General features: G+C 53.4%; 6 protein-coding genes across 6 annotated transcripts; 3 read left to right on the top strand and 3 right to left on the bottom strand.

Annotated features, from left to right (window-relative positions):
- Nucleotides 1-345: 345 nt before the first annotated feature.
- N0V89_005582 (uncharacterized protein) lies at nucleotides 346-1,367 on the bottom strand (the record flags this gene model as incomplete). The annotated part of the gene is made up of 2 exons (XM_056214359.1): nucleotides 346-1,162; nucleotides 1,213-1,367. The coding sequence occupies 2 exons, from the start codon at nucleotides 1,365-1,367 to the stop codon at nucleotides 346-348; spliced, it is 972 nt and encodes a 323-aa protein (XP_056071626.1).
- Nucleotides 1,368-2,350: 983 nt separating this feature from the next.
- On the bottom strand, nucleotides 2,351-3,304 carry N0V89_005583 (uncharacterized protein; the record flags this gene model as incomplete). The annotated part of the gene is made up of 1 exon (XM_056214360.1): nucleotides 2,351-3,304. The coding sequence occupies one exon, from the start codon at nucleotides 3,302-3,304 to the stop codon at nucleotides 2,351-2,353; it is 954 nt and encodes a 317-aa protein (XP_056071627.1).
- Nucleotides 3,305-4,124: 820 nt separating this feature from the next.
- Nucleotides 4,125-4,643, top strand: N0V89_005584 (uncharacterized protein; the record flags this gene model as incomplete). Its single annotated transcript, XM_056214361.1, has 1 exon — nucleotides 4,125-4,643. The coding sequence occupies one exon, from the start codon at nucleotides 4,125-4,127 to the stop codon at nucleotides 4,641-4,643; it is 519 nt and encodes a 172-aa protein (XP_056071628.1).
- Nucleotides 4,644-4,863: 220 nt separating this feature from the next.
- Nucleotides 4,864-5,893, bottom strand: BRX1 (Ribosome biogenesis protein brx1; the record flags this gene model as incomplete). Its single annotated transcript, XM_056214362.1, has 3 exons — nucleotides 4,864-5,641; nucleotides 5,690-5,748; nucleotides 5,804-5,893. 3 exons carry the CDS (start codon nucleotides 5,891-5,893, stop codon nucleotides 4,864-4,866), a joined length of 927 nt encoding a protein of 308 aa, XP_056071629.1.
- A 1,482-nt stretch (nucleotides 5,894-7,375) lies between these two features.
- INO80 (putative DNA helicase ino80) lies at nucleotides 7,376-12,040 on the top strand (the record flags this gene model as incomplete). Its single annotated transcript, XM_056214363.1, has 4 exons — nucleotides 7,376-7,489; nucleotides 7,536-7,991; nucleotides 8,039-11,834; nucleotides 11,883-12,040. The coding sequence occupies 4 exons, from the start codon at nucleotides 7,376-7,378 to the stop codon at nucleotides 12,038-12,040; spliced, it is 4,524 nt and encodes a 1,507-aa protein (XP_056071630.1).
- An 837-nt stretch (nucleotides 12,041-12,877) lies between these two features.
- Nucleotides 12,878-14,972, top strand: N0V89_005587 (uncharacterized protein; the record flags this gene model as incomplete). The annotated part of the gene is made up of 2 exons (XM_056214364.1): nucleotides 12,878-13,220; nucleotides 13,303-14,972. The coding sequence occupies 2 exons, from the start codon at nucleotides 12,878-12,880 to the stop codon at nucleotides 14,970-14,972; spliced, it is 2,013 nt and encodes a 670-aa protein (XP_056071631.1).
- Between the last annotated feature and the right edge of the window lie 1,279 nt (nucleotides 14,973-16,251).

Consider the following 16,251-nt stretch of genomic DNA (forward strand, 5'->3'; position numbering starts at 1 on the left):
CTTTGGAATGTTGTCGAAACGAGTCTCAGCCATTTTTTCTAGTGGCGGTAAGATGAAATCAGGTGCTTCCTCGCTCATACATACACATCGTTAAGAATGGTATTAGTAGGTATCTAGTGATGGAAGCGTAGAACGTCCCACGCGCCCAAAATCATATCGTCTAATGCCGCCAGATAGTGATCCAAAAGCCCAACGTTCAAACAACAATGCACCGTACGCGCGTGGCTTGTATGCAAAACCGTAAAGGAATACCGCTAACCCCAGCCCAATGCTTTGTGTGCGCGTGCACTGACGCCTCTGTTGCGCCGTATTCAAAATTCATCCCAGCTCATCTCCACTTCTTGCCTATTTGCGCAATTTCGCCCGCATCGCCAAATGCGAGTACACCCAGCCTCCACCAAGCGCAAGTAGCACGCCCAACCAATCCCTCGGGCTCAAAATCTTGCCCTCGCTGTACCATCCAAACGACAGAATGAGTATGGATTTGATGTGGCTGACGATATTGAACGTAAGCGCGGAGGTGCGGCCGATGATGAGGAACTGCGAGAGGTTGTACAAGGACGCCATGATGCCGGAGAGGAAGGCGGAGTAGAGCTTGTCTGCGGGCACCTTGCTGATGTCGGGAATGGTGTCGATGAAGGGAATAAAGGGGATGAGCATGAGAACGGAGAGGGGCGCTTGGTTGAGCAGCAGCTGCGGCGGAGAAACAGCAAAGTCCTCAATCTTCTTGCCTATCCAGATTTGGTAGAGGGCGGTGGAAAAGAAAGCCATTGTTGCGACAATGACGCCGCGGAGGGCGGGGCCGGCGGTTTGGTTGATCGTGAAGGAGACGCCGAGACAGGTAGTCAGGATCGAGGCGAGCATCCAGCGTGTCACGGTCTTGCGAAAGAGGATGAAGTTTATAAGGACGACGGTGGGTGTGGTCATAACTTTGGAGAGCTGGTAGAAGCCGATCGAGTTGAAAGTTAGACTGAGATTGCCGAGGACGACATAGCCCACGAAGAAGGCGCAAACGGGGAGCATGTCCCAGGGCTTTAATCGGACGGGTTTGAAGGCGCGGAAGGGTGCCTTCGTCGATAGGAAGAGGACGAGGCCGGTCGCGGTGAAGTGCCAGCCGACCACCATGAGCTGGCATTGCCTGAGCTGTACGTCTTCAAATGTCCTAGTATCCAGTCAGAACCTCTCTCGCTTTCTGTATATACGTATTCATACCGCTTGCTGAGGAAGACCAGGCCGAGCGTGGAGATGGTATTTAGGAAAATCCACACAGTCGTTATGAGCTTCTCCTTGAGGGGTATCCCCATCGGCTCCTCCGGTGCCTCATACTTGGGCAGTTCCTGCAATTCCTTCGATTGCCGTGGGTTCATGTTGTCGACGAGGCCCTCGGTGGAGGAGCGCTTCTCCGCAGCTACTAAGCGTCAATGAGGGTTGCGCGTCGCAAACGAAACCAGGGTCTCATCAGGGTCGCATACCCATTTCAGGCGGCGGTCGATTCGGCGGTGCAGCGAGCGACGGCAGTAGAAGCGCGTCTATGCGATCATACTCGGTGTCTAACTAGCAGCGAGAGGTAGGAGCACGATTGCAATGCAGGCAGGCGAGGGATGGAGGCAGGCAGGGGCGGAAGCCAGGCGTGCGTACGCGGTGCCAAATATGTGAATCTGTAATTCCAGGACGTGACAGGGCAGACGACGCGAGGGAGACGAAAAGGGTGTGACCTGAGCCAAGCCACCCGGAAGGATGGTTTGTGGGTGAGAGCACCAGCGCTGGTGCGGAACTGTGGTCGTCCTGGCTGGTCTCACCGTTGGGGATTTTGGCGGAGCAATTTGGCACGGCTTCGCCACGGTTACTGGCCGAGTGATGCGACTGGTCAGTGGCGCACCGCCATAACGGCAGACGGCAGCGTACAATTTTAGAGAAGTCTGGTCCGAACAACCCTGTGCCGATCATTCATGTAGCACAGGAATTCAACATCTCGATGTTGTTGATGACATGAAACTCTATGGCGAGGTCGTCTTGAGCTTTCGTCTCTGCTCCTTTCAACCACCGCGTATCCTTCCATCAGGCAGTGTTGCCGTCACTGCATCGTTGATGTTGTTGTAGACTCTGGAAGGACTTTCGGGTATGTCAATTTCGCCTCAGAGGAAGGTGCAATCAGCCGTGAGGAACACCGGCCATCAGATGATTGACGCACGCTAGTCTACACTATGCTCTAACAAATGCACCTCGTTACCACCATCAAACAGCAACCCCGACTTCTCCGTCCGAAACCGCTATCATGAAGTCGCTCACATCTTGGCAGCGCTCGTCCAACACCCATTCCAGCGTCTGCACCCAAGTCTCCCCATTGTTGTCAAACCAGCCCCCCCAATTCGCGAACGTAGCCCTCCACCATGCCCTTCAGAGGTGCATTCTCCTTCAGCCACATTAGTTGTTCCGGATCCAGCTTCAACATGTCCTCAACCACATAGTAGTGTGGGATGTCGTCACCCCAACCTTCGGCGCCAACCTCGTGGTTTGGGTGGAGGCTGTACTTTGACGCAGTGTGGCGCGAATTGTAGGTTGACGTGCTGTTGAAGTGAGATGAGAGTGTGTTGGTGTACTGTGATGTGAAGGGATTGTAGGCGGGCGGTGCATGTGATGGCGGTGGATAATTGAGATGGATGTTGAAGAGCAAGTGATGGTCGTTGTCAGGGTATCGCTTCTTGAACTTGCGAGCAATGGTACCATTTGAGGGGCAGATGTTACTGTGTACGACCTCTCTCATCACATTGTGCACATCTGCGACCTCAGCCAGCTCCAGCGTAGACCAATTGTGCAGCAACCCGGCACGCTTTTGGATAACGAGCTTCATAGAGCGAAACTCGCGCGGATGTTCGCGATTATGGAACGCGCGTGAATATAGCCATAAACGGTACACGGCCCGACGCAGGCGACGTCGCTCCTCGGTCGTCAGGAGCCGCCGAAGCTCGAAGTTGTACTTCCACTTCTTGAACGGGTATATATCGCACCATTTCTCGGCGATGCGACCGGCTTGTACGATTTGCTGGAGCAGAGCGATCGAGAATGGCACAGATCGGATGATGTGAGCGGGCTGGCTCGCGTTGTGGGTCAATAGCTGAGTGAGGTCCTCCAGGGGCCCAAACTGAGCTTCGGCGGCGGTTTCGAGGATGTAGAGTTTCTGAGATGAGGTGTAAATATCACGGAAACGGTGACAGGTGGATGCCAGAGCGAGGACGTCGGATACAGAGGTACAGGATAGGTACACCTGGGTGACGAGCTCGGTTGCGACGTGTTCGAACAGCATGTTGGCTGTGAGAAGTAGGAAAGTTGGAATTGTAAGGAAATCGGATCTTCCTCCTCTTAAACTGACGAGTCTTTCTTGGTACTTGGATCAAATAGACAGGTATTTGAGAATGAATCGGCGCGAAGCTACGTCCTCGAATGATTGACTGTTGCTGCTTCTCGCCGATACAGTGAGATAAGGGTTCAGATGATACGGACCCCTCCGTTGGGGCTATAGAAAAGAATCAAGGCATGCTCAGGAATATCGCTGGATGCGGATGCCAGCCCGGAAGGACTGGATGCTGAGTGAACTCTCATGTTTGGTTGTTGAGGGGGAAAGGAGTCATGTCCTGTGTATTTGAGGTGAGGTAACCATGCCAAGGAAGTTGCGCCTAGGCCCAATCAACGCCCGCCCTTTCCAATCTGGGGTCACCGACTGATGACGAGCTCGCGTCCGCATATGGCATTCAGTACAGTCGTGCGACAACGACATTTGGCTTTACAAAGTTGCAGGCACAATGCAGTCAACTAACCCTTCTTTATCCATAGATGAGCTCACATTTCTGACCCTTCCGAAAGAGTTGCGCCTGTCGATTTTTGCATACGTACTGCCCCACACCGAATCATTCGACATCCGCTTCCAGCGCGGCAACGGCGAGGCCAAACCACCATGCGAGTACAATTTGATACTTGTGCGGGAGACAAACGACAGCAATGGCGTTTGGAAGATGCAGAAAACACTTCCGAGGCACGACCGCGAGGTTGGGAACGAGATCGTCTGGCGATTGGGATGCACATCGCTGTTGTCCACTTGTCACCAAATTCATGATGAATGCGTCGACATGATATACGGAGACAATATTTTTGTCATAGAAGTCTCGTTTGATACGATCAAGTTCCGCCAACGCTGGCGCACAGCGAACAATTTGACGCCAGGACGATCCTATGCGTTTCTGGACCATTTTTCACAGAGAAACCTTATGAAAATAAAGAATTATATTGTAAACGTAGAGCATGTGGACGACTACACGGGGATGATCAAATTCAATTGCGGTGGGCGAGGGCTCACGGCAGGCATCCGGGGCCGGGTGCAAGAGTTGGTCGATCTTCTTGCCACGGTACCCAACCTGCATCGACTGCACGTGCATCTGATAGACGGCGCAATCAGTCGCGTGCGCTTTCCTAGTGGTCGGGTGCATCGTGTTCAGGATGTGCAGAACTTCTCGACGTCGCAGACTGTGCTTGATCCATTCAAGGGGCTCTGCGAGGTGCGGAAGGCAAGAGTGACCGGCGTGAGCGAGGCTTATGCGGAAAGCCTGGAAAGAGATATGGCTAAGACGAGAGGCGCACCTCGAAGTTGATGGGTATCATCGTCCATACATTGATGTAAGACAAACATGTAGCTGTACCTTAACCCGTCCCGATGAAATCCACCTTATGCGCTCACTGTACAACCGCGTTACCGACAAAGTGACACGGGCTGACCGATACTGCTCCAAACTTTTGTCCCAGTACCGCAAATGCTCCAGGTGATGCTTGTATCCCAGAAACGCCTGTTACGCCACGTGAGAAAGACTCATTTTACGCAAAGAGCACTGAATCGCTCAATGGATCCTTCTCCTTCTTCCGCCCACCGTGACTCAAGAGGCCCAGGTCTCCGCGTCTGATCTTGCTGTCTCTGGCCGCTTCCGTCCGGGTGTTGTACTTGCCAGCCTTGGCTCGTCTGAGGTCAGCGCGAATCTGGTTTGGCGAGACGAACTCTTTGTTCTCATATATGATGGGTCCGCCAAAGCTCGACTCTTGAATGACAATCGGAGTGAGGACGAAACGAGGACCGATCTCAACTAGTTGCACATCGAATTCCGGCTTGCCCTTCTTCTTGGGCGCGGGATCTACGTCCATCTCTTCACCATTGACGGATTTCTTCTTCCCTGGCTCTGACTCATTGATCTGGTACACGCGCACCCAAATTTTGCCATCGGCGAGGGTGAATGCCATCACGTGATCGACGAAAGGCTTAACCTTGCGCGAGGTCTTGGGTACGCCGAAGATCTGGGTGAGAAGCTCCTTGATGAGACGGGTGTGTGCTTGCTTCTCGAATTGCGCGTCGAACGAAAGCACCGGCCGTGATCCCTTGAGGCAGTTACCAATGAAGTTGAGCTCTTCCATGGTGTGCAGGTTCTGCAGGTGCATCTTGACGGTCGGGCCGTTTGGTGCCTTGCTCATCCAGGCGTACAGATCCTGGCCTTTTCGCGCTTCGAAGAAAAGGACATTGTTGCAGTTGTATAATTCTGCGAGCTCGTTCAGTTGATACAACTTGGTCTTGGTGTCAAGTTTTGCCTCTTTCCTGCTGTGAGGCCTGCGACTAGTCAATACTTAACACTAATGATCAGAGTCGGTGACGTACATCAAAGAGTACAGATCCTGCAGCAAATGTCGGTGTCTGTATGTTACGCCTCGAGAGCTCTGCGGCGCGTTAGCACGTGTATACTGGATGCAGTTTGGAGGATCTGTAGCGCACCAAAATGAGCACACGTTGACGATTTTTGCGCTCGCCAGATTCCTTTTCATTGCCGCTCATCGCCGACAGGGTTTTGTATACAGCTGCCATTGTGTGTGCGGTGCGCTGTTGCTTGTCGCGGTTTTGCTGCGGCCGCTCAACTTTTTTTCGTGAGAAATGATGTTCGAGATGCAGCGCCGAGGCGCTAAGTCTGTGTCAGGACTAGTGTTGCCGCTGGCGTGGGAAGCATGGGGCGGCGCTCCGCCAGAGCGCACGGCCAATAATCGCACGCATCCACGACGAGACAGATGGGAGAAAGCAGTCCGCTCTGCGCGGCGTTCAGATGGACTCATGCGCGCGTGGTCTTAGCGATGATGAGTAGGTCAGGTGCAATTTGGGAGGATAGGCGTATGCAGAAAGCAATGCGGCGTCGGCGGGATGATGCGCATGGTCCCAGTCGATGGTTTAGCCGAGCTCTGGGTGAGGCTGCGAGTGCGCGATGCACTGGACCGCCCGGCGTTCAGCAGTCGAGGCAGGGAAATGGACCTGCTGAGCAACGCGGCAGAGATGATCACGCCCGCGGGACCCCGTGAGACTGCCAGAACGTGCACACAGAGACGCGCTGGGCGCAGGCATGCGCCGGGTAGCTCAATTATTGGTGCATCCACACCCGTTGAAGAGCAACCAGGCCGGGTTCGACGCTTTGTTAGACACCGAAAATAACGAGAAGTGTGGCAGGTTGGCAGAACTCCCCACCATCTGCCCTCTGCGCTGGTCTGCTGCTTCTGCATTGCGCCTCCGTCCCCGCGCATCCATCCCATCCCCTCCCATCTCCACGCCTCCTCCCGTCCCAGCACGTCTCGAGCCTTGCGACGCGTGCCGTGCTACCCCAGAATCCACCGCGCTGTCGCTGCATCGCGCCCGCAGTTGCCCTCACCGTAAGCTGCACGCTCCTGGCACCGGCCGCTGCCCTCTCCCATGGAGTAGCAAAGTGCCAGTCGCGCCGACTTGATGTTCCGCGATCAGCGAAGCTCGGTTGAAGACGAGAGGAGCGAGCGCTTCACCACGCGAGACAGAATGCAGCCAGGGGAGCCAGCTTACCAGAGCCAGAGGCCAACCACGCAAACACCTCTTAGCACCGCTCGCCCTTTGACCTCGCCCACCACGCCCTCCGCCCATCACCAATCCTTTGCCCATACATCGCCCCATCACCACCGCGCGCCCACATCGCCCGGCACCACCGAGCAGCTCCCGCCGCTCAGCACGGCCCTCTACACGGCATCCAAGACTTCATACTACGATCCAACCTCAGATCATGGCGTAGGACAGCCCCACGGCACCGCCGCGCGATACGAGAGCCACTATCCATCGCAGGTACGCGTGTCCATGACTCCTCGCTGCTTCGTCCATGAATTGTTCATGCAGGGATGCGGAGCTAACATCACTTGACAGACTCGAGATTCGCACGCCTACCACGACGCCCGCCCGCCGCAGAGTCCGTACAACAATCCATACCGGTCGCCTATCGCCAGCTCCTTCCCTCACCACTCGCCGCTGCAGCGCCCGGCCTCCCACGGCCACATCGCCACCAACATGGAGGCAATGGCTCACTCGCCTGCGTCGCCGAGCGGTTATCACTCGATGAACCATGGCGCCGTGCAGCCTCCGCCGCAGCACTATGAGCGGAGGCCATCGGTCAAAGAAGAAGTCAGTATAAGCGCGCCTAAGATATTGATGCAATGGCTGACAATAGGTCGAAAAGGTCCCTCCACCTGCTCCGAAGCGTGATCCCATGTCACTATCCAGCATCATGGACTCTGGCGCAGACCCCGATCCGCCCGCGAAATCTCAACAGCTGCCTCCGATCAACGATACCCGCGCGTTTTCTAAGCCTTCACCCAACTCGCTTTTCGTCAAACAGGAGGCAGTGCCATCGCCCGCACCTGCCGACCTCCCATATCAAGACCATCGAGCCTACGAGAGCATGCCCCCCGTCGGTAGCGCGCCTCCGCCGTCGCGGCTTGTACCCCGCGAGCTCCCCGCTCCTGACGAGGTGGCGGTGGAGGCTGCGTTGGCTCATATTGAGACAAATGAGATGAAGGACGTGGATACTCTTGGCATGGAGTTCCAGCAGGAAAAGGAGGAGTATGAATTGCAGACCCGCAAGCGTGCCCTTGACCTAGAGACCATTGAAGGCAGCAAACGCAAGGTATGTTCACAACTTATCTCAATCTACCGTTCCTAACGCATATACAGCGGCGGCGCCAAGCTACCTTAACGCGCCTTTATGATGTCTCGAGCGCTCACCGCGACATCGCCAAACAAAACTACAGTATCGAACATGAAGCTGAGGCCTGGCAGCAGGTTCAAAACCAGGAAATCGCGGAAGAGAAGGAGCGTAAGAAAGACATGCAACGGAAACGGCGACGAGAGAAGACGATACAAAATGAAGAAGCCAAGCGAAACGAAGCTCTGATGCGAGCTAACGAAGCTGAGAATGACGAAGAACGGGAGAAGCATCTGCGCGAGGCCTCAAAGGCGGAAAGGAAGGCGAAGACGACCAGCCAGCTCCTTCAGGGCAATGCACCCAGCAAGGACTTCCGAGAGGTCACTCCCCATGAACCTAACTTCGTAGGCGGTACCATGAGCTCATTCCAGGCGTCCGACGAGCTGTTGGGTGGCAAGCGGAAAGGTGGTCGATCCGGTGGGCGTCTTAAGAAGAGCAAGGAACAAAAGCAGGCAGAGAAGGATGCTGCCGCTGCTGGCCAGGCTGCCCTCGATCGTGGAGACGAGCTTCCTCCCATCGCTCCTCGAGAAGCAGATCGTCTCGAAGCGTTGAAGAGTCGAAGCGGGACGGAAGATCTGGGCCCCATCACTTTGACCTCTTACAATTCTCAGGCATACTATAACCTCTATAGCCAGATATGGAAAGACATCGCGAAGAAGGATGTTCCAAAGGTCTTCCGTATCAAAGACAATTCGCTGGCGACCAAGCAATCCAACCTTCGCAAGACCGCACAGTTGGCGTCCAAGGAAGCCCGACGATGGCAGATGCGAACCAATAAGAGCATGAAGGATGTGCAAGCTCGGGCCAAGAGGAGCATGCGAGAGATGCTTGGTTTCTGGAAGAGGAACGAGCGCGACGAGCGAGACCAGCGTAAAATGGCCGAGCGAGCAGAATTAGAAAATGCGAGGAAGGCTGAAGCAGAGAAGGAATCCAACCGTCAAAAGAGGAAACTCAATTTCCTTATTCAGCAAACAGAGCTGTACTCCCATTTCATCGGCAAGAAAGCAAAGACCGAGGAGATCGAGCGGTCTACCGACGACGCAGATGCTGCAGCCGACAGCTCGGCGCCTGCGGCCGGGCCCTCCATCAATGTGTCGCACGATGATGGTGCGCCTGGTGCGAAGGTTACCAATTTTCACGACCTTGACTTCGACAACGACGACGAGAGTGCCCTGCAAGCTGCTGCGATTGCCAACGCCCAACATGCTGTCAAGGAAGCTCAAGACCGAGCACGTGCTTTCAACAACACTGGTGGCGAAGATGATGAGGACGGAGGCGAGCTGAACTTCCAGAATCCATCTGGTCTTCAAGACGAGAAAGACTTCATCCCTCAGCCGAAACTGCTGAACTGCACACTGAAAGAATATCAGCTGAAGGGCCTTAATTGGCTTGTCAACTTATACGAGCAGGGTATCAACGGCATTCTGGCTGACGAGATGGGTCTTGGAAAGACCGTACAGTCGATCTCTGTCATGGCTTATCTTGCCGAGAAGCACAATTACTGGGGTCCTTTTCTGGTCATTGCGCCTGCATCCACGCTGCACAACTGGCAACAAGAAATTGCCAGATTCGTGCCTGCTTTCAAGGTCATCCCGTATTGGGGTACTGCTGGAGACCGAAAAATCCTTCGAAAGTACTGGGACAGGAAGCACCGTGTGTACGACCGTGAATCGCAAATGCACGTGCTCGTTACGTCTTACCAGCTGGTTGTTCAGGACGCGCAATACTTTCAGAAGATGCATTGGCAGTACATGATTCTCGATGAGGCTCAGGCGATCAAATCGTCCCAGAGTTCGCGTTGGAAGAGCCTATTGGGTTTCAACACCCGTAACCGCCTGCTTCTTACCGGTACTCCCATCCAGAACAACATGCAAGAACTGTGGGCTCTTCTGCATTTCATCATGCCGAGTTTGTTTGACTCCCACGATGAGTTCAGCGACTGGTTCTCCAAGGACATTGAGAGCCATGCGCAGAGCAACACGAAGCTCAACGAGGATCAGCTAAAGCGTTTGCACATGATCTTAAAGCCGTTCATGTTGCGGCGTGTCAAGAAACACGTGCAGAAAGAGCTTGGTGATAAGATCGAACTGGACGTCTTCTGTGATCTGACGTACAGGCAGCGAGCGTACTATACCAGCCTTCGAAATAAGATTAGCTTGATGGATCTTATCGAGAAAGCGGTGGGAGATGAGCAAGACAGTGCTACGCTTATGAATCTCGTCATGCAGTTCCGTAAGGTTTGCAACCACCCGGACCTTTTCGAACGAACCGATACCTGGTCACCTCTCTCTTTTGCACACTACGCTGAGACAGCCTCTTTCATGCGCGAAGGCCAGAATGTCAGCGTAGCATATTCGACACGCAATCTGATTGAGTATCGCCTACCGCGCCTCGTTTGCCGAAACGGTGGTCGGCTTGATATACCTGGATCAGAGAATCCTAAGGCTGGGTTCAACGGGCATTATCTTTACAATTTGATGAATATCTGGGCCCAGGATAACATCCACCAGTCCTCTAAGGAAGACGGCGCGTTCGCATGGCTTCGATTGGCGAACGTGTCAGCCCAAGAGGCATCCAAGGTTGCAAGAAAAGATTTATTTCGCCGTGCTGTTGACCTTTTTGATCAGCCTCAGCAGTTATCTCGCTTCAACATCCTATACGACGAGGAAGCGGGCACGTATGCTCCTAAACATTCGATGCTCAACATCGTTGAGCGCCAGGATCGGGTTGCACTTGCCGAGATTACTGCCAACGGCTGTATGCAAAACCTGCTCAACGTAACTCAAGTGTCTTTCGAACAAACCGGTCTAAACATCATGGAGCGATGCGCCAAGCCGGCCGCTTCTGCTCCTCCCGTCGAGTTATATTGCTCCAGCCAAGGTGTCATCGCGGAGCAGCAGAACACATTTTTCAATACCTATATGCGCAACGCACTCTATGGTTTCTCCCAGCATTCTGAGCGCGAGCAGACGCTTCTAGAGTCTAAGGCTGTCACCTCCAATCTCGCCATGACCGGCAAGCTTCCGCCACCGACGAACACACGGGCACGATATACTCACATTGACGTGCCTTCCATGCAACGCTTTGTTACGGACTCCGGCAAGCTTGCCAAGCTTGATGCGCTCCTTAGGGAACTCAAAGCAAACGGCCACCGCGTTCTGCTCTACTTCCAGATGACGAGGATGATGGATATGGTAGAGGAGTATCTCACCTATCGGAAGTACAAGTATTGTCGTCTGGACGGTTCCACCAAGCTTGAGGACCGTCGCGATACCGTCGCGAAGTTTCAAGCGCCCGATTCCGACATATTTGTCTTCTTGCTGTCGACACGTGCTGGTGGTTTAGGTATCAATCTTGTAGCCGCCGATACCGTCATCTTTTACGATTCCGACTGGAATCCTACGATCGATTCACAGGCTATGGATCGTGCGCATCGTCTGGGACAAACTAGGCAAGTTACAGTGTATCGTCTCATTACGCGGGGTACAATTGAAGAGCGCATCCGGAAGCGTGCTTTGCAGAAGGAAGAGGTTCAGCGTGTCGTCATCTCCGGAGGAGCAGGTGCCCAAGTCGACTTCAACACTCGATCTCGTGAAAATCGTACCAAAGATATCGCCATGTGGCTCGCCGACGACGAGCAGGCCGCTGAGATCGAGAAGAAAGAGGCCGAGCTCGCAGAGGCAGAGAAGAATGCGCCCACCGGCAAAAAGCGCAAGCGGACAAAGAAGGTGGCCGAGGCTAGCTTGGACGACATGTATCACGAGGGTGAGTCTACCTAAACTAACGGTACATTTGCAAAGCTAATGTCCCCAGGCGAAGGTCACTTCGATACCAGCGAGAAGCCCAGCGGTGCCGCGACACCCATCTCAAGCGCGGAGGCGGCTGCACCCGGCGGTAAACGCCGCAAGGGTATGACCAAGAAGGCGAAGACAGCGAAGCAGCGCCTTGCTGTTGCCGATGGCCAGGTCTGACATACCGCATACCTACCCTGTACCCTCCTGTACTACCATCACATTTCTACTACCATGTTTTGCGCAAGGCGTCCTCTGCATCCGGCATTTCAGGACCTAGGCCACCCGTTGTTTGTTTCCTTAATCGGTATGTGTTTTTATTTTGAACCACTACGTGTGGTCACGGGTCGTTGTCGAGTGTAATTCTAGATATTTTAAGTACTGCATGTTTGGATTCTGATCATTAGGAGCATGGTTTGGACTAGGAGGGTTCTATACAACCTGCTGTGGTGTAGGGCTTTGAGGTATGCGATACTTCACAACGAACTTGCACTTCAAAAGCGTAGATGGTGGTAGTCGCTGCAAAAAAGAATACACATTGCTTAATGTTGAATTTTGGTCATTCGCGCGAGAGTGGTACTAATTTCCGTGGGTAGTAGGTGCGCCCTGTATTTCACGTACTTCTGTTATCCGTGAAGTCAACTGCCTGAGCGTTCCCAGTGTACTGCTCTGTGTCTTTCACCACAAACTTGGCCTTATTACCATTAATAACGGCCTGACGCTACCAGATGACGACGCAAAATCGTGACAATGAGAACAATCAGCCGGAACCCCGACCCCGCCGGATTTCGACAATGTCGTTGTGAAAGCGTGGACAAAGATGGAAAATAGCTCGAACAAAGGAGGGCATTCTTGGGCCACTATGCGTGCGGATGTTGAGGCCTATAAACCCCCTGGGCACACACAACCTTGTGGCACACTCAAATCTGCAGAGTTTACATCACAAGAGTCTCTAGAAGACTCAAAACCGCTATCACATCAACAACGAAAGCAAACTTGAACACCAAAACCGAGACCATGTCTACAGCTATGAAGGAAATCAACAAGCTTCGCAAGAAGGCCGGCTACAACATGGACTTCTCCGTTGGCCGCCGTACAGGAGTAGAGATCATCTCTGACGAGGAAGCCCAGGAGCTCTGGTTGGAGAATAGACTGAAGAAGCGTGAAAAGCCAGAGAGCCCTGTTCAGGGCGTCAAGCATTTTGATATCACAGAGTTGGTGGAGGATATCAATAAGGACATGGATGGAGATGCGGCAGAAAATCACAAGAAGGAGATCAAGGAGATCCAGGCAGCGAAGCAGGAGGCATACATGGATCCTGATCGTCTAGCCATGATCCAGGGCGAGTGGGATCATTCTCGTCACCAACACGGCTCCTACCGTCATGACCGCTATGGAACTTTCCGCCGCCGGCCGCCAGAAGGTCGAAGAAGCCAAAGTAGACGCCGCTCGAGAGCAGGAGATCCGCGAATGCCATAAGTGCTACGACCTTCGCTATCGAAACCGCCGTCACCCCGTCTGTGAAGAGCACCGCACATCCTACAATAACGTCCTCACCGACGTTCCACTCTGCCCACACATCGATATGCGCCTGTTCTGGTACGCGTCCGATCCCGCTAACAAGCAGGACTCATGGTTCTTCGACGTGACGCACGTCCACGCCCACGACTTGCACGCTCACGAAGCCTGCAAGGGCAGCATCAAGAGCGTCATGAACGGCATCGACGAAATTATCAAGCAAGTCTCCAAGACGATGGAGCGTAGGAGCCTCCGCGCACCTTCGTCAGTCAGTCGCCTCATCCGGCAGCTCCCCGCTGTTCTTTATCTTCATGAGGTGGACGACAGTCATGTTGAAACGGTGAAGAAGGTCGACGAGGCGGAGGCTAGGGCCTACGCGAAGCAAATCAATAAAAAGATGAGCGCGTGGGATATGAAGATTGCGAAGTTAATAGCGAGTCAGAAGCAGAATATTGTGTTCGGAAAGGAAGCGATGAAGGTTACTGCGAAGGAGGCTATGAAGCCGATGAAGAAAGCTGGGAATCCTAATGAGCCGAAGAATAGGTTTCAGCTTTCCCAGACGAAGCCTAAGAAGGCTAAGCCTGCTACAGAGGAGACTGAAGAGAAGGTTATTGCCAGTGGAAAGTCTACTTTACAGAACGAGTTCACGAAGGCTAAGCTTACTTCTAAGCAGTCAGCCAAAAAGAAGCAGTCTCCGTCGGAGAGGTCCAAGTTGAGCGAAGGATTGATTTATGACAGCGATGATGGCCTCTCAAATGGTGCCTCCACTTCAGATACAGTCGAAGAGAAAAAGGGTTTAAAGCGCAAGGTGTCTGACGACAATAATGTGTCGTCTTGCGATGAAGAGGTCCAAGAGCCTCCCACGAAGAAGCGTAAGGCTTCTACCAAAGAGAACGAAGGTAATGAGGCCGCGCAGCAACCTACGTCAGACACCGAAGCCACCACTTCCGATGCTAAGTCTTCCGAGGCAGGAAAGCCCTCTTCGCCTGCCACTGAGCTTTCTACCGAGCCTTCTGAGGAGGTGTCCCAGGACCAGGCGACGGAAGACATCACTGAGGACCCTCAAAACACTACCGAGCAGCTAGCCTTGTCCAAGAAGCGCAAGACTTCATCTAACGGGGAGTTCGAGACTGGACATACCACAATCAAGAAGCGCAAGGTTTCGATCGGCGAAGAGGAAAAGACCGAGACTGTCACCGATGATGAAACCATTGTCATCTCAGCCTTGAAGGCCAAGATTTTCGAAACGGTTTCCGATGTCAACCGATTGCCCACGCCACCGGACACAAACCCCGCCACTCCTGACGCCGAAGCTCCTCCCTCTCCATCAGAGATCCCTTCGCTTTCGCTTGAGACTGCTGTCAAGCAACCTCTTACCTTATCTACTAGCCGGCGCAGCTCCACTGATAGTCATAGCAGCGAGAAGAGCTCAAAGTCTGTGCGATTCCCGAAGGAAACCGACGAGGCCGAAGACAGGGAGCAGCCAACATTCGTGTCACCGAAGGTTAGTGTTTCCCAGCAGGGCAGTTTCGCGACTATTGGTGACAATGAGAGCATGGAGGATGAGGTTGACTATGACAGTGGCGACGAGTAGAGGGTGACCGCAGCGCCAGGTCCATTGTTGCGATTGAGTAGGCGTTGCGGGGTAACTGAAGTTAGAAGGACGATTCTACATCATTGACCTCACGAAGCACAAGAAGCCCATTCATCAGATCACGGCAAGGAAATTTCATAGTCAAGCAGGACGGGACTGTCACAACATGGTTAGCATGAAGTCTGTTGGCAAGGGCAATTCGCGAACGCAATCTCACTCCAGCATGCTTAGAAGCGAGCACTCATCGAATACTATTTCCTAGAACTTAGAAGTAATACCAAATTCCTCGTATATAATACTAGTGGATCATATGAGCAACATGTTAGCAAGCATGCCGCAGACCATGGTAGAGCGGTCCGTGGAAGCGGGCAACAAGCGAATGCTTTTTCTAGAATGTGTAGAACTAATGTAAAGCTTCCCCTTCTCAGGATACATGGATAATGTGCGCACAGCTAAGAGTCATTCTGCGCAGTGTAGAGAGCGCAGTGTAATTAGACGTTTAACTCCATTAGATCTCGGCCGGCAGACGAACAACTCACTCAAGCCTCTTACATCTCCCTCTTGATCACTATCTTCATACCGTTGTGTTCGCGCTGTGGTTTTTGTATAGCTGGATAAGCGAGGGTCCAAAAGCCAGAGAAATCTGTCGAAGCAACCTTGCAAGCGAGAGAAGACATATAACCAAGCAATGATATTCGAATAACTATCCAAGGATATCTAATCGTGCCATATAGCATCCTTGCGTCGTAATAGAAGATGCACCCAGGCCCAATAACGCCAACCTAATCGAATCCATAGCCCAAACTCCAAAGCGGGTTGAGTATTCATACAACTCACGAAGGCGCCCTCTTAACATCCTCCACCACCACCGCCACCTCCTCCGCCATCACCACCACCGCACCCTCCGCCACCTCCACCGTCTCCACCAAATCCTCCACCTCCATCTCCACCCCCGGTAAAGAATCCGCCTCCGGAATAGTATCCCGCACTCGCACCGTGACGACCACGGCGCCGCTGCCTCATCGGGGGCGGGTAATCTGAATACGGTTTTGAGGATCCGCAGCCCATCCTGTTCGCTCGACGGTTTCGGTTGGGTGTGTTTTTGGTTTAGGGGCCGGCGTGACTTGAGAGTAGGTTATGGGATCGGCTTGTGAGAAGAGTTCGCGGAAGTAGGGGCGTATGGTTTGGCTTATTCCCATGCGCTGGGTAGATATGAATGTAGTTGCTCGCTGGGTTTGAGATTGTATGCGACTTCCAGTGGCGAAGTCGTGATGTATAG

This window comes from Didymosphaeria variabile, assembly GCF_027946475.1.
Source record: "Didymosphaeria variabile strain IMI 356815 chromosome Unknown scaffold_4, whole genome shotgun sequence".
Lineage (NCBI taxonomy): Eukaryota > Fungi > Ascomycota > Dothideomycetes > Pleosporales > Didymosphaeriaceae > Didymosphaeria > Didymosphaeria variabile.